General features: G+C 46.9%; 3 protein-coding genes across 7 annotated transcripts; 2 read left to right on the top strand and 1 right to left on the bottom strand.

Moving 5' to 3' along the window:
* Positions 1-44: 44 nt before the first annotated feature.
* Positions 45-3,838, top strand: LOC120677812. Of its 2 annotated transcripts, none has more exons than XM_039959015.1 (4): positions 45-707; positions 1,057-1,295; positions 1,873-2,155; positions 3,272-3,838. In XM_039959015.1, the coding sequence occupies exons 1-4, from the start codon at positions 545-547 to the stop codon at positions 3,736-3,738; spliced, it is 1,152 nt and encodes a 383-aa protein (XP_039814949.1). In that variant the 5' UTR covers positions 45-544; the 3' UTR covers positions 3,739-3,838. The 2 variants fall into 2 exon arrangements, with proteins under 2 accessions (XP_039814949.1, XP_039814948.1); XM_039959014.1 differs by having other exon boundaries at positions 53-707; positions 1,873-2,808.
* A 3,944-nt stretch (positions 3,839-7,782) lies between these two features.
* LOC120677811 (aureusidin synthase-like) lies at positions 7,783-10,767 on the top strand. Its single transcript, XM_039959013.1, has 3 exons — positions 7,783-8,828; positions 9,003-10,080; positions 10,512-10,767. The coding sequence occupies exons 1-2, from the start codon at positions 7,908-7,910 to the stop codon at positions 9,996-9,998; spliced, it is 1,917 nt and encodes a 638-aa protein (XP_039814947.1). The 5' UTR covers positions 7,783-7,907; the 3' UTR covers positions 9,999-10,080; positions 10,512-10,767.
* A 6,755-nt stretch (positions 10,768-17,522) lies between these two features.
* LOC120677810 (starch synthase 3, chloroplastic/amyloplastic-like) lies at positions 17,523-27,389 on the bottom strand. Of its 4 annotated transcripts, none has more exons than XM_039959009.1 (17): positions 27,044-27,389; positions 26,734-26,939; positions 26,001-26,064; positions 23,307-25,916; positions 22,794-23,008; positions 22,114-22,384; positions 21,402-21,577; positions 21,174-21,281; positions 20,662-20,771; positions 19,957-20,059; positions 19,504-19,674; positions 19,207-19,335; positions 18,696-18,878; positions 18,456-18,587; positions 18,264-18,375; positions 18,034-18,157; positions 17,523-17,952 (listed from the first exon to the last, which is right to left on the bottom strand). In XM_039959009.1, the coding sequence occupies exons 2-17, from the start codon at positions 26,827-26,829 to the stop codon at positions 17,820-17,822; spliced, it is 4,737 nt and encodes a 1,578-aa protein (XP_039814943.1). In that variant the 5' UTR covers positions 26,830-26,939; positions 27,044-27,389; the 3' UTR covers positions 17,523-17,819. The 4 variants fall into 4 exon arrangements, with proteins under 4 accessions (XP_039814943.1, XP_039814944.1, XP_039814945.1 ...); XM_039959010.1 differs by having other exon boundaries at positions 26,734-26,927; positions 27,044-27,383; XM_039959011.1 differs by having other exon boundaries at positions 26,734-26,927; positions 27,129-27,383.
* Positions 27,390-27,778: the final 389 nt, after the last annotated feature.

The following is a 27,778-nucleotide window of genomic DNA, read 5'->3' as shown; positions in this document are numbered from 1 at the left end:
CCCTCACCAGCAGCACAACGCGGGACTCCATTTCCCTGGATCCGGCGTCCGCCCGGTCAACCCTCCCCAGTGGCCACCCTCCCCTTCCCTGTTTCCACCGCGCCCACCTTTGCATCGGCCTGCCGCCGCGTTGCCTGCTCCCCTCCGGGTACCTTGCCCTCCTTGTGCTCCCCCTTGCTGGCTGCCTCCCTCCGGCCTTCAACCCGATCCGCCCCACACCATCGATTCGTCCTACCGTCCCACTGTTCGCAACCCTTCCCAGCGCGCTGCCATGGCGGGTGAAGGGGATGACGGCGGCGGCAACTACCCCCAGCCGGACCCCTGGTTCACGGCCGGCTACTACCCCTACTTCAGTGGGTCGAGCCAAGCACCGGGAGCAGGAGGCATGGCACCGCCGCCACTTGGGATCCCCGCTTTCGACCCCAACAATTACGGACCTGCCTCAAGCAGTGCAGTTGCGGCCAGCGGCGGCACCACTGCGCCTGGCAATCCTTAATCCGGGTACTTCGGCGCTCCCCCAACACAACCGGGTCCATACGGAGCCATGTCTGCGCCGGCGCATGGGTTCTATCAATGCGCACCTATTGCCGGCCCACAGTTCGCTGCACAACCTCCTCGGCATTTCACCTCCTCCACTGCACCATGGCATGCTGGGCCCTCTGCATCCGTCCCGCACATGCCGATGCATCCTGTTGCTAGCCCATACGGTGAGTGGTCATGGCTCATTACCTTTTAATATTGTCTTTATGGATGCTACAAACATGCTAAGTCTCAGAAAATCTAGATTGTCTATTGTATGTTAACTTTTACTTAGTTCAAGCATGCCTATGTCGTCACTTAAAGTGCAGCTTGTCCTTCATTTTGCGCTTTCCACTTTGAAGTGACCTATTACAGAAGAGTAGTTGTGCACAGTACGAGCCTGCTATGTGATCAGTCCTCGCTGCTTCTGAGAACTTAGATCTGAATTAATGCTATATCGCTGCTATTTAGTAGAGTAGATATGACTGCCTCATGGTTAATATTTGCTATCTTCTTCCTTTCGTTCCACACGTGCAGGGGATTACAGTGAGAGCAGTAGCCGGCCAGCCCGTGGTGACATGCCACCCTGCCACCCAACAAGGCCTTCGGTGGCAATGGACGAGGATATCTCTGCTTCCTCAGCTCCTTCACGTCGTATGGCACAAAGCCAAACCTGCCGTGACAGCAGTAGCCGGCTGGGCCCTTCCCCCATTCAAGTGCCGTCAAGCAATGAGGACACAAATGATTCTGATGATGACGACTTCCGCGTGTCCTCGGTACGACAAATGACCCTCAATTTTTAGCAAGCTTAGATCAGACGACGAAAAAGCTGCTAAGGCTCTGACTCATCTTTCAGAGAAGGAGCATCAGACTCACCAGGAGCAACGTGAGCAATATCGGCAGTGCTTGGAGTTAGCAGTCGATTGTGGGATCGACGTGGCAAGCGAGGAGTACTTTTTTCTTTCGGAGGAGAAGTTCAGGGACGAGCAATCTAGAGACTCGTTCCTCGTCTGTAAAACCCGTGAGGCTAGAAGGAGTTGGATCGCGAGAGCGTTCGAGCGAGGCCATAGGAATTAGTCATGTAGCAAGTTTGAGTACCACGGATCTATTTGTGTAATCGTGTGTAGGTTCATGGAGTCGATGTCTGTGTTGTTTAATTGAATTCTTTGTTCTGTAAACCATGTAGTACCTAAGTTGTTAGCTTGACTTCAGTTTTCTATTTTTTATTGTTCTATTCTTGTGTACTTGCATTTATTTTTTACTGAGTCGCAATTTTTTTACACTTCATGGTCTGTTTATTTTCAATGTTCTATAATATATGTACTAACCAAATTGTTTGACTTTGCTACGCAGGCTGCTAGTGGCGGTGACAATGCAGAAAACATGGGAACGGGTCCGTCCGGGCCTGAAGAGGAAGGCTATGAGGAGACCTCAGGCTCCGATTGGGATGGCCTGAATTGGGAAGGGGACACGAGTTCGCTGAGTGATGGTACGTCAAGTGATGAGGCAGATGATGAGCGCTACAAGGACCTAGAGGAGTTGTATGGAAAAGATAATCCAGTTTTCCAGGGCATTAAGATTTACATGGACACACGCAGGAGGCGGCGGAAACTGCTGAAGAAGGCAATAATTTTAGGTGCGTACCATGACATTTATTTGAGCAAACAACCATATAGAGTGCCCCTGGAGACAGGACTTCAGTGGGTAGAAAGGCAATTGAGAAATGCAAATTCATGCTACAACGTGTTCCGTATGCAGCCACATGTGTTTGAGTCGCTACATCAGAGGTTGGTTAGCAGCTATGGGTTGAAGTCTACTAAAAAGATGTCATCTAGAGAGGCTTTAGGCATGTTCCTGTATATGGTTGGACCCCCACAACCTGTTCGGCAGGCTGAGAATAGGTTTGAGAGGTCCATGGAGACAGTAAGCCGTAAATTCCACGAGGTATTATCTTGTGTGACCCAGCTAGCCAAAGATATAATTTGCCCGAAGGATCCCACTTTTAGTTCGGTGCACAGAAAGGTAGCAAATCATAGGTCCGCTCCAGCCTTCAACAATGCAATAGGGGCAATAGATGGAACCCATGTCAAAGTTGTCGTCCCTTTCACTAAGGCTGGGCAATATATTAATAGGCGAAACGAGAAAACTCAGAATGTACTAGCCATATGTGACTTTGATCGCCGCTTCACATTTGTTGCTACGGGCATTCCTGGATCAGCACATGATTGGACAGTGCTGCAACAAGCCATTCTGAAATATGGGCCACATTTCCCACATCCCCCCCCCCAGGTACACTTTTTGACTTTGTGCATTGTTATATATTCCAATTAACATGTCTGCCATATTGCATTGTTGCAATGTCACAGTTTGTACAGCAACAATACTATAAATTTGGCTTACTGTTCAAGTGATATGTAGACCCAACTGATGTTGAATTCCAATCATGTGTGACCCAACTTAAATGCTTGGGTTAATTTGTCTTAGTTCGTCACAATAATTTAAATTCACTTGTCTTCTGAGTTGGTTTTCCAATGATTTATTACCTTGCCTAGTAGAGAAAAGTGAGATGTGAAACTTTTATGGAAGCTACTTTATCAAGTGCCTGAATGTGAAACTTTTATCTAAGCTGAAGCCCCTTGCAACCAAATATGTTAACTGACTTTTTTAAATCTCAGTGGTGAAGGTGTGTACTTCTATTTTTGAAGGTGGGCGAATACTATTTTTGAAAATGTCAATGTCATTGTCAATGCAGGGAAGTTTTATTTGGTGGATGCAGGGTACCCCAACAGGCCGGGGTACCTATCACCATACAGGGGGGTCAAGTACCATCAAGCCGCATGGAGACAGGGACCACGACCTTCGGGTACACAAGAGGTATTTAACAAAGCGCATTCTTCACTTAGGTCGGTCATAGAGCAGTCATTCGGTGTCCTGAAGATGAAGTGGAGAATGTTGTTGGCCATCCCTAGCTATCCTGAGCGTACACAAGCAGAAATTATTCTTGCATGTTGTGGGCTGCATAATTTTGTTTTGGAAAATGATGATGAGGATGTGGACTTTGCTCTGTCTTCGGCATTTGGAGGAATGGCACTGGTCGAAGAAGACGAGAATGATGCGGAGAACAGGCGTGACGTTGATGAAGTTGAAGACGATGTAAACATGAATGTTGTCCGCGATGAAATTGCATATGCATGTTTGTTGGCACGTAGGCGTAGTTGAAAAACATGTGCTATATGTCGTATGTGCCATGCGTTGTGGCAATAATGCGTTTGTATCGTCGTTAATATTTGTTGTGCAGACATGCAGTTTGCCTTGTGAACCTTGAGAATTTGGGTGATGTGCCGGCATATTTGTTTGCTGAACATTTTTGGTACTAGAGAAGTAGTTTTGTTGGAAAGGAATAAGTTCTGTACCATGGGCTGCAATGTATTTGTGTTCACCAACTAATTTCATGGTTTTGTGGACAAGATGGTGTGTGCATATAGCATTTTTTGACTGTGGCTGCAAATTTTTTACCCAAACACTTGTAAACTTGTACCCAAACACATGTAGACTTTTGCATGCAAAGTTTTACACGCTATAACCAAATAGGGCCGAGGAGTGCGTTGTTGTAAACGTGGGAAGGAATTTGTTTCAACACAAAACAAAAAAAAGTAAGGAGGTTTGCTAGCGTGGGAAAGTCTCCATCGATCTAATAAAATATCAAATAATAACATCCGAAAATTATCTGCAACACAAAAAAACCACCGTTCGCAACATCAAAAAAAATATTGAAAAAAATTGTTAGCCATCCGTTAATGATGAGGAAAAAAACCCGTCGCAACATCTATTTCATGTTGCATGAAACAACTAAATCTCTCACTAAAGACGCAACATTAAAATAAAACACTTGCAATATCAAAATAAAGTACTTGCAACAATACAACAACATAATATCTGGATCTACTTTCGCAACATCTACACAAAACACATGCAAGATTCAAAAACTCTCTACTGCAACATCATAAAATATCTATTGCAACATGATCATTCGGTGCTCGCCATAGCCTTCACTTCTCTGCAGCCTCCCGGAGCTGCCTGCTATGGTTGCCGCCCGAGCTCCTCTGAGGGCCGGCGTGGCTTACCCATGGGGGGGAGCAGCGACCGAGGCGGGAGAAGGCGAGGGGGAGCTGCGATCCGGCCCATTCTACTGCAACACCATGGGGACCTCGCTGCTCCCGGATCACGGGCTCGCCGCGGCTGGGGACAACGCCAGGCGTGGGCGCGTGGCTGTAGCTAGGAAAGGGCAAGCTAACTGCAGTCACACGGGGCGCCCGGGGCAAGCAGGCAGGGTCCGGCGAGGGAACAGTCCAGCGTAGCCAGCAGAGCTGGCGAGCGCAGGCGGGCAAGGTGAAGTTGGACTGGCGCCTTGTTTATAATTGCAAAATTCCAAATTCTAAAACTATCACAACGAAAGAGAATTTTATATACATGGAGTATTAAATCTAGACAAAATAAAAAACGAATTGCATAGTTTTCTTATAAATTGCGAGACGAATCTAATGAGTCTAATTAGGCTATGATTAGATACTAAATTGCTACAGTAAATACTACAGTACACATGTTCTAATAACAGATGAATTAGGCTCATTAGATTCGTCTCGTAGTTTACAGACGAGTTCTATAATTAGTTTTGCAATTAGTCTATATTTAATATTTTAAATGTGCAAAAATTCCATTTCAAAAACTTTAGAGCCGCAACTAAACGAGACCTGGGTAGGTGGGGGATAAGGATCGGTTCATTTTTTTTTAATTTCTTGTGGTGGAGAACGGTCCACCAAGCGTCTGATGTATACTAGCATTTCCCAAAAGTAAAATGTTGAAAGGAATTTTATCTGCTTTGATTTCAACTGTTTTTGCTCAAATCGAGATACTGGTGTAAATCTATTTTGAAAGTTGAAGTGAAAATAAACTTGATCAAGTCGGGTAAAAGTATTTTTTGGTTTCATAGGTGAAGCTGTTGTTGAGGTAAAATGAACTAGAAGTCGGGTAGAGATATTTTTATCTTCACCGGTGAAGCCGTTTTGGAAGAAACCCTCTCTAGATGTTCTCCTAAAGAGGATTAAATATGCAAGCTTGCAACAATATTTTCTAGTTAGAGTAGAGTTTGTCAACGGCGTGATCTCCAACTCATCACATTGGGTAATATAGAGCCGAGCTCTCTTCTTCTTTCCTCCAATGGTCCGATCGGACTTGCCCACCGAGATGATGAGCTCGTGGCGAGCTCCAAACACACCAAATAAATGGATAGGGCTTCCATCTTAAATTTTGTGGAGCAGGTGACGCTTTAAAATTGATAAAGTTGTATCCAATTCTGATTCAATATATATGAGCTGGTTCTTTGAGAGAAGTGATCCTGTGGTTGAAAGTGATTTTTTTTAATTCTCTAGCATAACTCTAAAAATCAGGATAGAGAATCACTTTACAAAATTAGAAGAAACTACCTTTTTCAATTTCCAGCATCATAGTTCATTTTATAGAATCACTCCACAGAATCACTACTCCCTAAAAAAGTATTTGGTAGAGCTCCTGCTGGATTTAGTAGAGAATATCATCTCTGGGAGCTCTGCCAAATGCATTCTAATATAAGTTTGTGACATTCCTATCTTCTTTTGCATGTTTCTCACCTTGATGTGATATAGAGCTTAATTAATTAGGATTTGCTTGCATGAGGACGTCCCAACCCATTTTGTGTCAAATTTGCTTGCATGAGATCCAAAAGTGATGGGATCCTATAGATCACGCCACTTTTTCATACTTTGATTCGATTTGGGTACGGTAATGCTTCCTACGGCATAAAAAAATCGGACGCCTCGGCAATCTTATTCCCTTCCAACTTATTTTGCGCTTCTCGCATTTCAATTATCCATCATCGCCGCTCGCTGCTGCTTGTGCAGCACATTCCGACCAAAACCTCGAGACCTCGACAGTGTATGTTGGCCACCAAGAGGCGGCGGGGACTGAGGCAGGTATAGTTGGCCATTGGGCCCAAGGCCCGTGGGCCGGTCCGAAGCACGAGATTTCGGCTTGGTACAAGGCCCGGCCCGCCACGGATGTCGTACCGTGCCTTGGCCGCGCCTCAGGCACGTGGGCCGGCCCAGCCCGGCACGATTAGCCTCTGGCCCAACAGAGGCACGTAGGCTGGTCCGAGCACAAAAGGCCCAAATAACATCTACACACCCCAGCCCATTTAATTCTCTCCAAACTCTAACCAGGCCAACCTCCACTCCACCTCTCCCTGCCCACCTCTCGGCCACTCCCCAAGCGCCGCCACCAGCCGGCTCTCCGCAAGCGCCGCCGCCAGCGCACCACTCCCTCCCCGTCGTCGTGGCGACGTGGCCACTGGTCCCCTTCCCTTCCAGCATGCTCGCGGCACTGGTCCCCCTCTCTCCTCCGATCGAGCCGTCGCGCGACAGCCGGCGCCGCCCCTCCGCCGCACCTCCAGCACGCCGCGCCCGCTAGTCGCCCCTCCTTCGAAGCCGCGCGGCGGAGAGAGCTGCCGCTCCCTTCTCCCTCCCTATTTCGGGCTCAGTGCGGCCGGGCTTGCGTGGTTCTACGGCCGGGGTGCGGCGACCGTCGTGCGGCCGGGCTTGCGTGGATCTACGGCCGGGGTGCGGCGGACGGCGGCGAGGCGCCACCGGGCGGGCACGGGGATCCGGAGGATGGCGGCAAGGCGCGGCCGGACATGCGGAGGATGGCGGCGAGACGCGGGTGCCGACCGCCAGGTGGAGGACGGCTCGGACGGAGCCTCCTACGCGGGCACGAACGGGGCAACGGGCTATCGGGCCGGCCCGACACGGCTAGCAGGCCGTCGTGCCGTGCCTGGGCCTTGGCTTCGGCACGTGAGCCGGCCCGACCCGGCACAATTGCTTAACCGGGCCTAATCGTGCCGTGCCGGGTCGGGCCGGCCCATTGGCCAACTATAGAGGCAGGCGGCAAGCCCTCCGCGGCAGCGGGGCCCGAGGCCTGTGGCGAGCCCTCCGGCCTCTCGTGAGTCGTGACGCCATCCAGCGCCTTGACAAGGGGCTCCTCCTGGCCATGAGGGTGGCGGCGTGCGAGGGGTAATTTTCGACTGGCACCAAATAATCATCCGAATGGCACCAAAAAAACTGGTCCTGCTTCTACTATGCATGTGGGCCCAATAGTTGATGGTAATTTTCATGAAAATTGGCCTGAAAATTAGCACCGCCCGTATTCCAGCACGTGGATGGATAAGTTCTGCGAGCCTCAAAACGATCCCAATGGCTGGTCGTTCCATCGATCCACTAGTGCACCCATAGCTTTACCAACATGTACACACCTAGCCAGCAATACTGACTGAGATCCACTAGTGCGCAGTGCAGGGTGCCATGGCGAGCGCCACCTCCAGTCTCCTCGTCCCGGCGACCCCTACCGCCTCAACGCCCCTGCATGCCCCTCCAAGAAGACCGCCGCCAGCCGCTGGCGGCGTGGCCGCACGTTGTCATGCCGGCCGGGCCAGCAGCGCCGGCGGCAACAATGACGGCCTCCTCTGGCTGCCCCGGCGGGACGTGCTCGCCGGTCTGGGCGGCGGCGTCGCCGCCGGCCTCGTCGGGTACCCGGACCTCGCGTCCATCGCCCTGGAGGCGAGCCCCGCGGAGAGCTGCCGGCGGGGCGACAAGGTCACGGACAAGCTGGTGGAGTGCTCGGACCCGGACCGCGGCTCCCCGTGCCCGCCGGCGATGCCGACCCCGGTCGTCGTCGACTTCGAGCCGGAGCGCACGGCGACGCGCGTCCGCCGCGCGGCGCACCTCCTCGACCGGGAGTACCAGGAGAAGTACAAGGAGGCCGTCGGGAAGATGCGGGCGCTGCCGCCGTCCAACCCGCTGAGCTTCGCGGCGCAGGCGGCCGTCCACGAGGCCTACTGCGACGGCCACTACCGGTACGACCCGGCGGAGAAGAACCGGCCCTTCGACGTGCACTTCTCGTGGATCTTCGCGCCGTGGCACCGCATGTACATCTACTTCTACGAGAAAGCCCTCGGGCAGCTCATCGGCGACGACACCTTCGCGCTGCCCTACTGGAACTGGGACGCGCCGGCCGGCATGGGGATCCCGGCCATCTTCAAGGACTCCTTCGCCAACCCGCTCTACGACCCCTACCGGGACCAGACCCACCGCGACGCCCTCATCGACCTCGACTACATCCACTCTCCCAAAGACGTGCCACCCATCCCCTTCGTGCCGACGCCGGCGACGGCCGCAGCCTACGATGAGGCTGTGCAGAAGAACCTCTGCACCATATACCAACAAGTATAATCAATATATATACGCATTATTTGTATACGTGTGTGTATGTATATATACATACATATATATGTATATGTATATATATAGATACCTATATATATATATACATATATATATATATATGTATGTATGTATGTAAACTCACATCACATCGCATGTTGACAAATATAATTGCAGCAAGTCCGGGGCGGCAAGGGCCCGCGCGCGTACCTCGGCGAGAAGCTATGCAGCGAGGCGAGCCTCCGGGTGAAGGAGATCAACGAGCGCTCGAGGAGGAGGCAGGACGGGCAGAAGATCAAGCCGAACCCGTCGGCGAGCCAGGGCACGCTGGAGCGGATGGCGCACACCGCCGTGCACGTCTGGGTGGGCCGGCCGAGCCCCCAGGGCGGCTGCGCCCTCGCCGACGGCGCCGCGCTGGGGCACGACGGCAAGCCGCACTGCGGCAACGACATGGGCTTCCTCGGCTCGGCGGGGCGCGACCCGCTCTTTTACTCGCACCACGCCAACGTCGACCGCATGTGGCACCTCTGGTCCACCAAGCTCGGCGGCGCCGGCTTCGACGACCCGGAGTGGCTCGACGCCAGCTTCGTCTTCTACGACGGCGTCGAGAAGCCGCGGCTCGTGCGGGTGAAGTTCCGCGACGTCCTGGAGGCGAGGAACCTCGGGTACACCTACGACGACGACGAGGCGGAGAAGGCGGCGCTCCCGTGGTTCAACAGCAAGCCGACCCGGCTCTCCCCCGGCAGCAAGGGCGGGTCGTCGTCGAGCAGTGCGGCGGCGCCGGAGTTCCCGCTGACCCTGCGCGGCGACCAGGCCGTGGTGGTGCCGGGCGTGGCCGTGCCGGCGAAGCTGGCGGGGAAGGACCTGGTGCTGGTGGTCGAGGGCGTCGAGTACGACCCCCAGACGGACAACAAGTTCGACGTGGCCATCAACGTGCCCAAGCAGGACGCCCTCAAGGTGGGGCCGCAGCACAGCGAGTACGCCGGCAGCTTCTCCGCCGTGCCGAGCTCCAAGGCGGACGGCGGGACGCTGCTCGGGAAGATCAGCCTCTTCGTCGACGGGGTGCTGGCCGACCTCGGAGCGAGCGGCGACGCCACCGTCGACGTCGTGCTCGTGCCGCGCACGGCAGGGGAGGTGAAGGTCTACCTTCCGCCGACGATCCAGAATGCGTGAGGAGAAATGCAGTGCGCCAGTGGCGATGTTGCGCCGGTGTCTGCAAGAAGAATGGGAAATTTGGATATGTACTATTAAAAAAGGGAACATATCTAGTGCAAACCAAGGACTTCGTGCAAACTCGTGCAAACCTACTAAACAAAGTTTCAAAAAATTCTGAAAAAAATCATGAATGTGCTTCTCAGATTACATCATCTATATATAAAATTTCATGGTCAAATTCATCTTACTCTAGAAGTTACAAAAAAGACAAATTTGAGATGCATTTGAACCATTATTGTTGTCAGAAAATTTGTCTTTTTTGTAACTTCTAGAGTAAGACGAATTTGACCATGAAATTTTATATATATATGAGGTAAGCTTAGAAGCACATTCATGATTTTTTCAGAATTTTTTGAAACTTTATTTAATAGGTTTGCACGGGTTTGCACGAGGTCCTTGGTTTGCACTAGATACGTTGCCATTAAAAAATCACAAAGTTAGATGTATCCTATCATTATCTCACTGACGGATTCACAAAGTTAGATATATACTATCATTATCTCACTGACGGATTCACATGAGTCAATGACATGTGAGTCCGATAGTATATATCTAACTTTTAGATCTTTTAATAATACGGATCTAATTTTTCCAAGAATAGACGGCCGGCCTTGTAGTTTGCTTGTGACATTTGTATTATACTTTAAATTATGCTGGGCCCGGCAACATCCCGTGAAGTTTGCCTTTTGGGTGTCCGCAAATATAAATGGTTAGTTTGCTTGTGATATATGTTTCCAAAACTGCTTTTCAGGTATACTACTTGGCCAAACAGGCCGCCAAGGCACAGCAGGGCACTAGCCCGGCGAAGCCTGGCACAGCGGGGCACAGCACGATGTGGCACGGTAGCGCCGACGTGCCGCGTAGTGCCGCTGTGCCGAGGCATATCGGCCCAGGCACGGCCCTACGAGGGCGCTGGCGGGCCGTGCCGTGTCCCTGGGCACCACAACACAACAGGCCGGAGGGGTGGCGGCGGCCTGAGTGGGGGCAACGATGGTGGCCAAGGAGTCTGGGACGACCATGAAACGAACCAGGTTCTCGCATAAGAAATCTGATTCCCTGTATTGACGTGATAGTCCCTGAATCAGATGCTATCACATTCAGAATCGTCATTTCAGTCAATATCGAAGTCATACCACTTAAATAGTACAAACATGGGTTTTATTTATTACATAAATGCTGAGAGTTTCATAGCTTTCTCCCAATTACAAGCCCATAGAGCTGAATTCTTAGTTCAGACAGAAAACGACAGTGGAACTAGTCTTCTGGGCCTTCATCTTCGGGACTCCTTCCCACAAGCAGATTTGAGCGTAGCCCGAGTCTTAGTCGTACCATCGGTCATCGTTGGTGTTGAACTCCTCCTCGGATCCTGCATCTAGCCAAGCTTTCCCCAAGGATGGGATAGGTTCACGTCACCATCCGTATGCAAGCTTTGTGGATGCAAAAGGTATAAAGAGTAGCCAAGGATAGGCAGGGGTTTCCTATGCATAAAGTAACTTCAATACGAACATATCTCTTCTCACCTCGGGCTATTCCAGCATCCCGGACTCCCGATCAAACTCTCCTTCAAACACTCACTCAGTCGGTACGAGAACTCTCTCTCCTCGTACCTCAGCTGCACAACAGCAGGAAGACTCGACTAGGGGGAGGTAGAAGTATAGTAACCCTACTCTAGTCAGTGAAGCCGGATCAAGAATCATACATATCCGAGTACACGGCTATACATATAGCTTTACACCCTGCAGGGGTTGTACACCTGGACCCTCGAATCGTAGCCGGTCGGGAATGACCCTCTCGGATAACGAATCACTGGTCTACTATCACAAAAATAATGGCTACGGCCGCCATCCTGCTTTCCCGGGTTTGGGTACGATCTCCCGCGAGAGATCGTCCCGGGACTGTGAAGCCTCTCCCTGCTGTGTCGGGGTCTGCTAGAGCCAACACCCCTTCACGCCAGCACTGGCCCTCCCCCTGCACTTATCTCTATCCTCCTGTAGGCTTGGCGCCGCGCGTAGCTAGCTCGGACCAGATCCTTCCTCATAAAGGATAACTGGTGTGCACATAAACAATGTTCCATCACTAGGTCCAGCTAACTCGGTCCTTACTTGCCGAAACGAGCATCTTCGTCACAACGCGTCTCCACCGCAGCGGTCCGCAACTGGCACCCATTACAGGTGCCAACACCTCCCTACACTATCTTGGACCCCGAAGGATCCGTTCTCATAACAGGAACTCTCATACCCGCCACAGCTACCCACAGGGCATGCCCAACAACATGCCCCCAGCCCTCGATCCAAGATCGAGTTACGTTGCTCGTCCCCGCGACATAACCCTATTCACCATCTCCTCAAAAGTAATGCACTCTCACCAAGACTATATCACTTTCCCATATACACTCATAATCTCCTAACTAGATATTGGCGGAGTAGGTGGTCAAGGGGTAGGGATATAAAAGGGGGTCATGCAGTTTCACTCAACAGAAAGTAAAAGCGGTAGCAGATCTAACATGCAATGTCTATGGGAGATAAGAGCAGAGATGGGCGTGAACCAGGTGGTTCCTAGAAGAACACCTGAGCCTCCTAGTACTCTTGGTTCTCAGTCACCTCATCGGTGGCGGGTCCTATTATTTAATAAGAATAAGTATAGGGGCCAAAGTGCAAATATGCACAAAACTCTCAACACCTATTCTATTGTGTAGATCATGTTATTAGAAAAATTATGAAACTGGTTTCATAATTTTTGGAGCTAAAATGGATTTATTATGAATTTTTGAAGTTAAATGTATTTCTAAAATTAATAAAGGATTTTTGAAAAATAAAAGAAAATATTTATATGTGGCAGCCTCTGGGCGTGCCACGTGGCATGCTGACATCAGCATGACTTCATCCGGGGGCGCGCCCTTGGCTAACGTCAGCATGGCTAATGTTGACGTCAGCGTTGACCGGTCAATGTTGACCGGTCAATGGGTCAACGGTCAGTGGGCCAGGGGGTCCAACATGTCGGTCAGTGCGAGTCACTGACTGATGGGCCCCACATGTCAGCGCTGGTAAAAGAAAAGAGAAAAAGGAAAATGTGCTGTGCTCGTGGGCTCGATTTGGCCTTAGGCCGGCTCGCGGTCCACTTGGCTCGGCTCGGGCGTCTTGTCGGCTTGGCGGGCTGGCTCAATTCCAGCCCGTTCTCCTTCTTCTTCTTTTCTTTTTCTTCTACCTCTTCTCTCGCTGACAGGTCGGTCCCACATATTGGCATGGCTCCTCCTTCTCTGACAGGTGGGCCCCGGCCGTCAGTGGCACGGGGATCCCGTGTGGCGTCCTTCCGATCCGGTGCGGTAGCTCTTGCGTGAGTGTGTGCGTGTGCCGGGTCAGGGTAAGACACGCGCGACATCGCTGCGGTGGCACATCCACGGTGCAACGGTGGCGAGGGCGTGCTCGCGCGCCGGAGCCCAAAAGGCTCGGTTTTGGTCGCGCAGCAGGTTGCACGCGCGCATGCGAACCTGATGAGGCAGGCCCACAGCGGCAGCAATGACGTGACGCGGTAGCAGCGGCGACATGGTGCGAAGGCGGCGGCTTTGCCTGGCGACGGCAAGGCAAAAGCCCAACCTTGAGCTTGCATGTGCTCGGGGAAGCCCGGAGCTCGGCAGCTAGCCTAGGGTTCGCATGTGCGCACACCGGCGTGCTACGACGAAGGCCTGGCGAAGCCCACGGCGGCAGCCTTTGGGCACCGAGGCGGCCAAGGGCCGGCCTTGGGATGTCCCTGCCCGCGCCTGTGCGCTGCACACGCATGGCGTGGCCGCAGCACGACGGCGGCGCTCAGTCGCCGGCCATGGTGGGGGCCAAGCGCGGCATCGGCGAGGCTCGGGTGGAAGGGCTGCTAAGGTTTTCCACAGACGCACACAAAAAGAGAAGGCTGGGAGGTGTCCTAAGGCTAGCTAGGGTCCGGCCATGGCGGCCATGCTCGCCGTAGCAGAAGGGGGGTGGAGGTGCGACGCTGTTGAAGGCACACCGGCGGGCTCATGGGTGATGGGGCTCGGTGTGGCGAGTGGTCGGTGTAGGAGGTCCGTTGGGGCCGTGTCGTGTCATGCAGCTACATCGGGGTTGACATACAGGCACAGGCTCGGCAGAGCTCCGGCGGTTGGCGGCGCTCCTCCCTCCTCCACCCCCCCCCCCCCCGCCCCCTCTGCTTCTTCCCCTCCTTCTTCAATTCCTGCGGTGGGGCGAGGGGAAACCCTAATTGGGGCTCTAGGGTTCTATAGCGACGGTGCCGGGGGGTTTTATACGCGGCCAGGGGCTCCGGCGGGGCCCGGGCGCCGAGGGAACGGCGGTGATGGGACGGACGTGGAGCAGGGCGACGTGGCGAGCATCGGGCGGCTCTGCGGCTAGGGTTTCGGGCTCGAGCGCAGTCATGGCCGATCGGGGGTGCAGGCATGCGTCAGTGGGGGGCAGAGAGTGGCAGGCGGTGTCGGCGAACGGTCAAAAAGGTGAGCGCGGAGGTGGGCGGTGCGCGTCGCGGCAGGGGAAAGAAGAAAGGGGAACATGGTTCCTCGGGCGTGTGCGGCTGACAGGCGGGTCCGGTCTGTCAGCGGGTGGAGCGACGCAGGCAAGCATGGACGAGTCGGGCCGGGGTGCAAAGCAGGCCGGCGGGCATCACAGGCTGGGCCGGTTTTGGGCCGGATGCAGGCGAGCATGCGCCTGCGGGTGAGTCGGGCCGGCGCGGGGTTAGCGGGCCGTGCGGGGGTTAGCAGGTCAGGCCGGTTCGAGGTTTGGGCTAAATTGGTTAGTGGGTTTCGACCCGGTAGGTTAGGTGTTTGTGTTTAATTTGAATTGCCCAATTCAAATTAAACACCACTCAAATTAAAACAAAGATTCCCCAAATAAACTTAAACATTGTAAAGGCATGAATCCAAATAAAACCCAAATATTTTTCACACTAACATATATTTTCTATGTTTAATTTGGTTTTATTTGAGCTAGGATAGGGATGAGTGGAGTTATTAAGCCTTAAACGATTCTTGTTATTTTCACTCCACACGAAAAATTTTGAAAATCCACAATTTTGCAACTATAACTATTTTATAAATTTACAGGATGTTACTGTCTCCCCCTCACAAGAATCTCATCCTCGTGATTAAGGTTTTACCTGGGTTTCGAAAAGATGAGGATATAGTATCTTCAACTCGTCTTACTTCTCCCACGTAGCTTCTCGTTCTTCGTGATTGCTCCACAGAACCTTGCAGTAGGGTATTGTGGTCCTCCGAGTTTCCTTGAATACTCTGTCCAGAATCTTGACAGGGTACTCCACATACTCCAGGGTTTCTTCAGATCCACGGTCTCTGGCAGCAGAACTTCTTCGGATACCCTTAGACATTTACGAAGTTGTGATACGTGGAACACGGGATGTACTCCTGCGAGTTCTTCAGCTAGCCATTGAGCTTCTAACGCATGCCTGCTGCTGACGTTTCAGCCATCGGTTAAACCGATGCCTTAGTATCAGTTCAACCGGTTTTCATGTTTTCTTCTCAGTTCTTCTACTTCTGACATAGCAATGCACCGACGCTTTGCACCAATGGACACCGGTTCAACTGGTGCTGAAGAGTTGGCTTCTGCGCGCTTGACATGCTCTCTAGATAATAGTACGGTGAATGCACCGACGTCAATCCCTTGACCATCGTTGGTTCAACTTCAACCGGTGCCACTGAGATTTCTTAACTTGGTCTTCATGTACTCTGTTCAATGCATCGATGCATGTGTGTCGGTTTATCCGATGACCATAGGTTAGGCCGATGCAGGGTCATCGGTTAAACTGGTGCTACTGTCTGCATCCACTTGTCCAACTCGTCACTGTGCTTTTTCACTATAGCTTGAGTGTCTCGACGGTGAATTGGACACATTGGATTTTATCCATGAGACCTAAAAATCCTACTAATATGATGTCATAAACTTGTTAATCCCATTGATTATGTTGTCACACAATCATCAAAATTATATACAATGGCCTAATGGGGCCATGTTCCTTAGGGGGGTGTTTAGTTGATGAAAAAGTTTGGATTTAGTTACCGTAGCACGTTTCGTTGTTATTCGATAATTATGTCCAATCATGAATTAATTAGGCTTATAAGATTCATCTCATCCTAATCAGTTGAACTGTGCAATTAGTTATTTTTTTCAACTACATTTAATGCTTCAAGCATGTGTCCGAAAAGTCGATGTGACGGGTACTGCGCAAACTTTTTTTGCCAACTAAACGCGGCCTTACAGCTATAACTTCGCTATAGTCTGCTATTAGCTTTCTAAGAGATCCCGCTGTGCTACTGTTCGTCCGGCGGATGCTTTGCCGCCCTTGCTACTCCTACTCCGACGGAAGCTATGCCGTCATGCTTGCTACTTGTTGGTCGTCCTCGACGGATGCTTTGTCGTCGTGGTGATGTTCTGGTGGATGCTTGGCCACCCTACTCATGTTGTTACAGGGTTTCAGTCAGCGACTTGGTGATGGTGCACTTTGTGTAGATTTAGATGCTTTCTGTCGCTTGGTTTGGCTTGGGTTGAGTGGAGCCCCCCCTCTTCTGTGTTCTTTGCTCAGCTAGTTCGCAGGCCGTTTGTTTTCCTGGCCTTTTCATTTTTTCTCTATTTTTAGTCCTTTGTGTACTTGGGTAGGTCAACCTCTATTTGGTCTGCTGCAAGAAATGTCTGTAAACTGTTTTCTTCTTAATGAAATGCGTGCTTAGGCACGGTCGCGAAAAAAAGATCCTACTGTGCTAAATGAGTTTTACGAGATTTAACAGTGCTAAATATCCGCTAAAGTAGCTTTTTGCGATATATAGCGGTGCTAAATGTCAAGTTGCTAGTAGATTTTAGTGGTATCGTTCGCTTAAAGGCCCGGTCAAAAGAATTGATATAACTAAATAAACGTAGTGTGGACCCTAGACAACGTAGCATGGGGCACCTTTGGGCAGTTAAGAGACGTGTTAGAGTTTATTTTTTGGTGTTAGACCAATAATGCTTATAATTTTGTATATAATTATTGAGAAATTGTTTATTCTGGTAAATGATTTAGCTTCCGCTATAGCTTTTCGAGAAGACTAACCATAATCTTCGTAGCCCTCTGTTTTCAACATTGTTCTCTATCGATCAAGTTCATTCCCTTTTTATGGGAAGAGGGAAATATCTCTGCAAGGAGCGGTCAGCTATCTTTTGTGTGATCTTTTTTTACTATATATTTCGAATTTAATGTCATCCAGTCTAAAAATTGTTGCTTGGGACACTTATGTAGGCATGGAGTTCAGATGGAAATGCAGGTGGGCATCCAGCGAGACTACCGAAAAAATGTTTAGTGCTTGAACTAGTTATTTGAATGAACTGCCTGCTTAATGAATGCTGGATAGCATTCTCTTATGGGAAAGGTATGTCATTTTTATGTGGGGCAAGACATTTCAATTATTCAATAGAATAATATGTACATCAAAGGATTCATTTGCATAGTAATCCAGTAGAATTCATGCAACGAATTACACCTTCCATTTCCTATAAGATTGTCACAAATCATGTCTCTGAAGGACTGCCACATGGGAGGCTCTGGAAGACTTCTCAAAGGGACAAGTATAGGTACTAGGAAAGAGTAGAGAGGGTTGAAGTGGAGGAAACAAACATACATGCTCGAAGGACCATTATTCTGAAACGAACTATGTCTGCCTCTCTTGGGTGGGCGATGTTTCTGTACAGCAATGCCCAGCCCAGGAGCCTGCAAAACGTGGATGGTTGCATTCGACAACAAGCATCATTGGTTAGTTTCTCAAAATTTGGACGCCGAATGGTAAAGCTCGATGTAGTCCAGGGCAGACCGGTTCCACGACCAGTCTTGCTCCATGACCCTCTTGCAGAGGGAGTGGAACCACCACCGGGCGTCAAACCAAGCTGAGATCGCCCTGAAGATGTAAGATCCGGCAGGAACGATGAGTAAACAATTGCTGAGTTCAGTAAACCAGGCTCTGCGAGATTGTGCTTGCCTGTTAAGGGCGTAGTCAACACCACGGCTGTCAGCTCCGTCGAAGTTGAACCCGTTCGGCTCAAGGCCTCGTGCCCGGGCCCGTTCCTTGTCAGTGTCCACGTCAAAGACAGTGTCGTAGAGACCTGAGAAGCAGAGAGATCAGGTCTTGTGCTCACTTCAAAACAGTGCAGAGAGTGCAGTGCAGTTTGACGGCAATGGAAAATAATGGTCAAGAGTTGCCACACATACCTCCAGTTTTCCGGACAATAGGGATGGCTCCATAACGCATAGCAACCAGCTGAGTTAACCCACAAGGCTCAAACATAGATGGAACCAGAATGAAATCAGAGCCGGCGTATATCTGTAGCCAGACATGGACTTATATTAGATGGAATTTTTAAGGTGCTCTAACAAGGGTTTTCATGTGGGTTGTCAACTCACCAGATGTGAAAGAGGTTCGTCGTAGGTTAAACAGAGTCTCACTCGGCCATTGTTTACACCATGGAGAGCATTTGCAAAGTTAACAAAGTCACCTTGGATTCGAGGGTCTGGGGCTGAACCGAGCAAAACTACCTAGCAAGCGAACATACCATTTTCAGTTTTAAGATTGCAGGCAGAAACAATTAAAAAATTATGATACAGGAAATGTTCAAAGTTTTAGCTGCGATGCAAGGGAGAGACCTGTCCGTTCCATTCAAGTGTCCGATGAACTGCATGCTTGATGAGGTGTATTCCCTTCTGAGCTGTCAAGCGAGTGACTATTCCAACGATGGGCACATCGTTTTCCTGTAACCCAAGCTTCTTTTGCAAGGCTTTCTTTGCAGCGATCTTGCCTTCAACAACATTCTCAGAAGTGTAATGGACCTGAAATTGTTTGAAATGAGCATTTAAACAGGAAACTATCTGCCACACTGCTATGCATTAGCATTTATGAACAATCAGTAACAGCCAAAGAATGGAAAGTGATGCAGATTAATAAGAAAAGCATCACATGAACATTACTTTAAATGATTGTTCAACTTGAGAGTGTACATAAGTGGCCATCTAAGCAAAACTAGGTCATTTGTGAAATAAACAAATGTGCTATTAATAGTGTTCTTTCTTTTCAGTTTACTAAGTTGAAGCAGGAGAGAACTAGAGATGTAATAAATAGATTATAATAAAAGCAAAAAAATTTATGCGCAAAGTTTACCGGGATAAATTTGTCGTTGTACGGATCCCAAATATCTGGATCAATCCCGTTGAGAATACCATAGAATTTTCCAAGATGAGGAGTGATGGCACCATGACCTGATACTTCCCTTGAGTACGAATTAGAAACCTGCAGAGAATGGAAACATGCGAATAGATAAACATAAACAGAAAATAATTAACCGCGCCACAAGATACTTCACTTCTCCAACACATTTATGTACAATATTAAAACATGTAAGAGTGTATCACTCGCACATTTTTAAAAGATACATTTAAAAAAAAGTGTATCACTCACAGTTGTGGCCTTATCACAATATCTCATTGCTTTCCCAATATAATGTGCTCCAAATTCAAGATTATGGATGGTAAATACAACTCTTGCATTTGCCAAACTGGATTGTGCGTAGTTTTCCTTGTATAGCCAGGCAACAGGAGCACTTGACCAATCATGGCAATGTAGTATATGCTGCAAGGAGGAAATTTCAGTGGCTTTAATGAGAAGATTCCAAAAGTTGGGAACTCGGGATGCACAAAAGTTAATATTTTAAAATGAAAAGCTAATGAAAAAGCAAACTAAGCTACTGAAGGAACAGGAAATTCCTGTCAGCCAAAAACTGTCAGGAATGGCCTAAATATAGTGGAAGCAAGTTTTTGAACGTAATGAACTGCAGGTGTGTCATATTGTAAAGAAGGTAACCCATGAAGAAACAATATAGCCCCACTGTTGTAATTTGTAAATAACACGTACTGGAGAAGATCCACTCTGGAGGAGAAACTCTAGAGCAGAATGACAGAAGAAGCCAAATCGACGGTCATCATTCCTTCCATATACACACCCGACTCCAAATATCCTGAAAAGTAAGTGCCAAACTATTATCTTTTGAAACCTCTTGCAACATAATGTCACCAGAGAGTGAACCAAATTAGACAAATAGATCATTAACTGATATACTCCTAAGAATGAGACCACAATATTTAGATTAAAGAAAAATACCAGAATGAGGCCTGGAATATAAGTCAAACGTGTCAGAAAAGGTGGGCCAGAGGATTACTGAGTTTTGCTTCCAAACATTAGAAACGAAACTCAAATTAAACAGAACTGCTATCTCGGTGATTGATCAACTCAAATCGAACACTGAATAGCACCAAAGAAAAAACAGAAAATGGAGTAATACTGACTTCTGATACTCTAATAATCACACAAGTGAAGAATCTTCCCAGAGATCTCAATGCCTCCAACCTATATATGTTTTGGATAGCATAAGCCGTCGTTTTAATTTTTTTTGAAATTTAAAAAAACATGTTTTGTTAATCATAACAAACTTTTCTACTCCAAAAGAGATTACAGAGCCACCAGTCTACATTGTTGCTTACAAACTAGTATCAGTTTCAAGCACTTTGAGCTTTGTGAAAGATTGTCACTAAGGCGTTTACTTCAGTAGCTACTACATACCCATTTTTAGGTTCCAAGAAGTAAACACAGAGGTCTTCGACTAGTCCACGCCATACTTCTATTTCAGAACCACCAAAAGAAAAACTTTGATGCACGTGTAAATTCTTCACCTGCATTGAAATAGATGCATATTAATTGATAAGAGATATAAACTTAGCCTATACCTTATTTTTTATGTTTTTCTTATCACTTGGTAAGTTGTGTTTGCTGTTTGCCTCCATCATTTTTGCATAATATTCAATACTCCACAAAGGAAATGTGTTTGCAAACCAATACAGATAAAACAAGGAATTCTACTTGATATGTTAAGCTACACATTGACACCTCCAAGGCACTATGCATATTTAAAACAACCTAGCCAACCATTACAAGGAATGAGTGACTGAACTATGAGGAAGCACACACATAAAGAGTAGCACAGTAGACTTAGATGCACTAAACGTAGAGATGTAAACTTTCACTTGTTGCTACAAAACCACTGCAAGGGATGCAACAGCGCAGTTTTAACTTACATTGCTTAGATTCAAGCAGCCGTGCTTTGGAAGAATAACCTCAACATTGTGTCCTAAATCCTGGACAGCACGTGAAAGACTAGTAACAACATCAGCAAGACCTCCAACCTATCATAGCATTGGTCAGACAGTATATATATTATTAACGTAATGCAACAATAAAGGAGAAAAGGTGATGCATCTCATGTGTTGCTAATCACAGGAATTTAACATAGGAACATGGATTACCTTTGCAATGGGAGCCATCTCAACAGCAATGTGGACTATGTGCATAGGAGGCTCCTTTGCAACAGAACCAAAAACAGGAATATGATAGTCCAACCCATTCCTGTTGTCATAAATTCCATCACCTTCTAACTCCGAGAAAACAAAATCCATCATATAGGCATCTCGTGGCACATTAACTGGAGAAGGAGCACTCTACTTCAGAAAGAAGAACAAATAAGGGGGAAAGGAGAATTATGCATCCCTGTGCTACATTAAATAATTACAAGGGAACTCAAGGAGAAGTAATATCCCACTGCATGGATATGAAAACGATGTTCCAAAATAGGATACACGCAGCAGAAAGGATTCAACATGAACTTGACCTAGTCTGTTTGCCACATTTTTCCAAGGTCTGTCTGACTGTCCTTGGGACAAGCAGCAGTTTGAACTCTTCTTTCTAAAAACTCCGTAAAAAGCTTAGCACATCTCTTATGGAATTAAATTACCTAGGTCTTCTAAAACAATTGAGTCGAGCCATCATTTTGTTCAGAATTCATAAGTAAACACTATATGTTATATATACATATATATATGGATCAAAATCTAGAGGACAAATATGCTAGATTACTTAACCTACTTGACCAGTGCTCTGGCAGCTCTTGGCTATATTAATGGCATAAAAATGAACTAGAAAATTATTGATACTAGGAAAAATAACCTGGAAGGATCGAACCTGTTGCTTTTAAGTGTGCACCATTTCCTACTGTTACCATCTTCTGAGGTGGCAACACACCACCTGGATGCATCCAACGGTTAAAGGAACATTGAAACCAAACCTCCGGCTTTCCAGTTAGCACTGTATTAGAAGGATTGTAAAGCACATCAACAGTGGTTCCAGCATGTATTTCAAGTGGCTCAGTATAAACAATGTGTTTTTGAGAAACCAGAAACATTTTCATAGTCTTTTTCTTCATCTCAGCTTTCAGTTTTGCACTTCTCTCAGCCTGTATTAGCAAAAGGAAGAAAAAGTCAACTAAAAGCCTCCTCACATTTCATTAAAATATCAAGAATTCAGTATAACATGCAAAAGAACTGCTCCCTTTCTTTGATAACATAAACCACTACAATCAGCAATTAACTTGCAAGTTTGAAGTGATGCTAATTCAAATATGATGTCTTCAAAAGGCTAGTCTGCATAGAAGAATTTTTTATACTATATATGTGAATGTGTAAAACAAAAACAAGCAGGCATGAAAGTTGTTATCTGCACAAAATATCCTAGGCAAGTTCATTTCTTGATGAAGTTGTATCATGCTTTTAGATATAGGATTGGTCCAGCTACGACAGCAAGCGACCAGCAGGAACACATACTAGTCCGAACAAGACAAGCATGAAGGTTCTGTTGCATCTTACCTTCCTTTTAAAAGTCTCCTCCCTTTCTCTCCTATCTTGTTGAAGCCTTGTATATATCCACTGTTCTTCTTCCACCCAATATTCTTCCTCAGTCATGTTATTCAGAAGGATAGCATGAAAATCCTGTCTTGCATTGTTGTCATAATTCCTTGCGTTACCTGGTGGCCCATCAGCAAAAACCCAGTCCAACACATATATTCTTTCAGGTAAGACAACTGGACATGAAAAGACAAGTGTTATCTTTGTAGTTAATGAAGTAAATATATAACTTAAACAATCTAGAATAGGCCTTTAATCTATCACATATGTACTTTAAGAAACCAACATTAGTAATTGACTGCAAGCTTATGTGGTTGCGAGTAAGTGGACTTTTTCCCCCTACATGGGACTATAACAATAGTGAAAGCCTATAACAATAGTGAAAGCCATGCTATATTTGAAGATTACCCTGCTATCTTTAGAGTATGTTAGAAGTTACAAATATCATCTGCAGGTAAGTGTGAAATGCCATACCATCTGCATACCACCAGTCACCATCTTTGTAATCAACATGAACAAGTCTTTCAGAAAAAGAGAGTCCATCAATCCAATTGTTGTAGCCCCCATGCATCCAAATCTCCGTACTGTGAACAAGGGGCCTCGAATTTCTGTTATAGTACAATCTGACAGCAGCCCCTTGTCCAGTTAGGACAGGCTCTATGTACCACAAATTATCAATTGATGGTCGGGCTAAACCCAATACATTATGCAATTTATTCTTCTTCATCTCAACTTCAACCTTCGATTGTGCCATGTCAGCTTCATCTTCTGCCCTTTCTTCTGCCTTTCGCCGCTGCTCTTCAGCTTGTCTCATCCTTTCAGCTTCTTCAATGGCAAGTCTCTCAAGTTCTCTTTTCTTTTCTTCAACCAAGAAACCCTCAAACAAATGTTCGTCCATGGTGCTTTCTATTTGTATCATAAAATCGTTATTGCCATTATTTTCATATACTGTGCAGCCGTTAAAGAACACAAAATCTAATCTATACGCCTGCTTGGGAATATATAGTTTGCAACACCACCAGTCCCCGCCCAATTCGCTCATGTGCAATTTTTCAGTGAAAAATCTCCACTTCCACCCATTGAATGCTCCTTTGATGAGTATGTCAGGCTCGTTGGCCAAAGTTGATAAATCACGATTGAAATAGAGGTCAATAGTTGAATCAGCTTTCAATACCTCTGGAAAAGCAAAAAGCTTGCTTCCCAGAGAATAATTTTTTTGGGCAAGTTCTTGAAGCGTCCTCTGTAGTGCCTGTGGATCCACGTTATCGTGAGGTAAGTCCAGGATATCTTGTTCAGCAAACAGAGATGTCTCATCAACTTTACATTGTTCTTCAGCCCATGAACTCTCCTTTTTAGAAAGCAGAAGAAGAAATTCAGCCTCGTTCATGGAGATCCTTTCCTTGGTAGCAATCCACTGTTCTTCATCCACTCTAATGCTTTTCTGCTCTTCAATCATCTCAAAATTTTCCTCCTCGGTAAACAATGCATCATGAGTCCGAACAATGGCATGTTGCTTTGTTTGGGAATCTTTGGAGTTCCCAACAATTGGTAAATCTTGTATATGGAAACCAACTATGGATTGTTTTTGTTCAGGGATATGAACAATTGACTGGTGTTGTTTGGGCAAATCAACAATAGATTGATCTGATGTACTGTAAGCAATAATGGATTGGATTTGTATAGGCACACCAGTAATTGATCCATCCTGTTTGTGAGAAACAACATTAGATTCATCTGATTTATAGTAGCCGACAATGGATTGGATTTTCTTAGGCGCACCAACAATTGATTTATCTCTTCTATAAGAACCAACAATAGATTGATCTGATTTATTGCAGTCAACAATGCATCGGATTGGCTCATGCATGCCGACAATTGATTCATCTTGACAATGAGAACCATCAACAGATCGATCTTGCTCATGCGAATTAACAATTGATTGATCTTGTTTATAGGAGCCAACAATTGCTTGCTTTTGCTCCAAGAAACTAATATCTTGTTTTTGGAAACAAAAAATGGCTTGGTTTTGCTCAGGAAACTGAACAATAGATAGGTCTTGTTCATGGAATTCATAAGTTAATTGCTTTTGTTTATCAAAATAAGCAACATTTCCCCCTTGCTTATGGTAATCTACCACTGGCTGGTCTTCTACACAGGAATCAATAGTTGATTCCTTGTCAATATCAAAAACTAAGTTGTGTTGTTCCTGTAGGCTCTTTGAATTTTCAGGTGAATCAATGGCACTGTCATCCATGGATGTTGAAGGCAGTGCTGGACATTGCCCTTGCCCATTCTCTCCCTTAGCTAAGTTTTCTTCTGAAGACTCCGCTGCAATATATATTGCTTTACCTGAAGAACTGCTTAAAAAATCTATCTCGAATATATTGGTCCCAACCTTAGCGTGATCCACCACATTCAGTTCCCCCAGTCTTGATACATCCATCTCAAATGTAACTTCTTGATCAGCCCGTGGTTCACCGACCTCATCCACATACCCATATATTCCACTGCTTGAAGCATTGCCTGATGACTCCACATTAAATGTCTCATGTATAGCCTCAATTTCATCTACAACTTCCCCCACTACAGCACTATCTGATGCAATTCTTGACAAATCTACTACAAATATGTCTTCCTTAGTGTTAGCTTCATCCTCTGAATCCAATTCCCAAACTGCAGCACTGCTCAATGCAATTCCTGAGAAATCCACCTCAAATTTATCCTCTTCAACCTCAGCTTCATCCACTACTTCTAATTCGCCTAATGATATATTAATCAATGCATTTCCTGGAAGTTCTGCCTCAAAAAAGTCCAACCCAACTTCTTCTATTTCCCTAAATATTGGATACCTTGAAGCATTATGAAGCGGATCCTCTTTGGCAATTTCTGCACCTGCGCCACTTGTTGACTCTACCACGTCAGTACTTAACTGCCTGTTGTCTGTACCAATAGTTTCTTCATCACAACCATGGTGTTCGCTCTTCTTCGTGCTTGATTGAATAGTAACTTTTTGAGCATAGCCTCTAAAAGCATTGACTTTTATCTTAGGACACACCATCCTCCTTGATTTCCTATTAGGACGATCTGTATAATGAAATATAAGAAAACATGAGGCTGGCAAAATATCCAGCAGACCAAATAAGCTTTCAACAATATAGTTCTTCATACCTGAACTTGCTACTGGGCATCGAATAAGCCTGCTTCTGGCACATCTACTAGTCCTAAACAATGCCTGAAAATATGAAAATGACAACAAAAGTAAGTTCTGCAGCTTAAGATGTTTCAATCAAGATATGAAGTTACTAACAGAACGTTATGGTAAATTGTTAGATTCGATTCTTACTTTCATAAATTCACTATTTGATTATTATGCTGCGGGAAAGTACATACGAATTTGCCACAGGATGATACATCCCCCACCCACCCTTCCGGGGATAACTTCAAAGATAGTAAATAATCCAAGATCACTCTTTTCTTAATCAAACTAGTCAGCATCAGCCTAGATACTCAAAAGTAAGAAACAAACATTTCGCTAATCATACAGCCAAAAACAAATGAACTGGAAAAAAACAACAAGCGGAGAACTTTTTGTTCATAAGCACTTCCGGAAAGGGGAAACAGTACATCTCACAATGCTTTCGCACAGTATTAACATGCATTGCCAGGAGAAGATTGCCCGAAATGGAGCCAATCAAACCCTCCCACGAATCACAGAACCTTGCCGTAAAATAAAAAATAAAAAACACGATGGCATATTCGCCATGATCCCCAAACCAAATGGCCCCAAAAATGGAAGACCGAATAAAAGGAAAATACTATCTAATCAATAAACAGAGATGTCAAGGGATCAAATAGCAAAGCATTTCTTTAACTTGCATCAAGGGATCATACACAACCATACCTGAGCAGGGCCGTTGCCCACAAACGCTGGACGGATCACGAGCGCTTGGTCGCTCAGGGGGCAAATAAGGCTCCGGGGCCGGAGCATCATCTCCATTGCTTAAGAAAGCCTCCAAATCCCCACAAGAACCACACCCGAGTGTTGTTGTGCCTCTCTTGGCTTCGTAATTAGTCTCCTCACTCTCCCTTACTCTCCTGCGGTAGGAACTGATCGAAATTAACGAAGATGCATTAGGCGCAAGTCCGTATTCTAAGACACCGGCCGGCAACATTAAAGGCGGCAGAGGTTCAAGACGGGACGAGTTCCAAACCTCGACGGGCCGCCGCACCATTGCCGCGGGGACGATCCGAGATGGCACGAGATGCAGATGGAGAAGAAGCAGATTACGAGCTTACGGACATGGCGTCGCGGCGTGGCCTCCTCCGTCTCCGTCGACGACGAAGACGCGGGCGGCGGAGCTGAGATCGGCGGCACTCCCCTGGAGCGGCGACCGGTCGGTCGCTCACCCGGCGCGGACCGCACGCGGCCCGCCGGCGGCTCCTCGCTGTGAAGCACGGACGAGGGATCTCGTCGCCGGCCAGCTCCCGTCGTTGAAGGCCCGCTCGACTCGAAGGCCAGGCGTCAGTAGCAGAGACAGAAGGGGAACCGTCGTCAGATGCAACGTAGCATTGGATTTTGTGTGTGTTCATATGATTTTTCTTTTGGACCATCTAATTATTGATTTTCAACCTTTAACTATAAAATCGAATAAAAAAAGACCATCTAACTATTGAAACCGGACAAATTGGCCCTTTAGGTGGTTTTGAAAGTGGTTTTCTATTTCATGAAAATATTCAAATTTAAACTAAAAAATTTATAAGTAATTCATTTTAAATAAAAAACATTATTCAGATATTTTTCAGTTATTCAGATCCAATTTTTTACTTCATAATATTTAGTTGCTTGTAATAATATCTATTGTTTTTAAATAATTAAGATTCAAATAGAGTAATAATAAATCGGTTACATTTTAGAAAAAAAATTGGTACTAGTTTTATATTTTTTT

This window comes from Panicum virgatum, chromosome 6N, assembly GCF_016808335.1.
Source record: "Panicum virgatum strain AP13 chromosome 6N, P.virgatum_v5, whole genome shotgun sequence".
NCBI lineage: Eukaryota > Viridiplantae > Streptophyta > Magnoliopsida > Poales > Poaceae > Panicum > Panicum virgatum.
The sequence above is the reverse complement of the archived record's forward strand: the minus strand, read 5'-3'. Positions and strand labels throughout refer to the sequence as shown.

Excerpts from the sequence above, each read along its gene's own strand:
- LOC120677812 (XM_039959014.1), top strand. The coding sequence starts at position 545 with ATGTCTGCGCCGGCGCATGGGTTCTATCAATGCGCACCTATTGCCGGC. Across the intron at positions 1,296-1,872 it reads ACGACTTCCGCGTGTCCTCG|GCTGCTAGTGGCGGTGACAA; the intron begins GTACGACAAATG and ends TTTGCTACGCAG. Across the intron at positions 2,809-3,271 it reads TCCCACATCCCCCCCCCCAG|GGAAGTTTTATTTGGTGGAT; the intron begins GTACACTTTTTG and ends TTGTCAATGCAG.
- LOC120677811 (XM_039959013.1), top strand. The coding sequence starts at position 7,908 with ATGGCGAGCGCCACCTCCAGTCTCCTCGTCCCGGCGACCCCTACCGCC. Across the intron at positions 8,829-9,002 it reads TCTGCACCATATACCAACAA|CAAGTCCGGGGCGGCAAGGG; the intron begins GTATAATCAATA and ends ATATAATTGCAG.
- LOC120677810 (XM_039959009.1), bottom strand. The coding sequence starts at position 26,829 with ATGGAGATGATGCTCCGGCCCCGGAGCCTTATTTGCCCCCTGAGCGAC. Across the intron at positions 18,588-18,695 it reads CACTTGAATGGAACGGACAG|GTAGTTTTGCTCGGTTCAGC; the intron begins GTCTCTCCCTTG and ends TTCGCTTGCTAG. Across the intron at positions 18,376-18,455 it reads ACGAACCTCTTTCACATCTG|ATATACGCCGGCTCTGATTT; the intron begins GTGAGTTGACAA and ends GTCTGGCTACAG.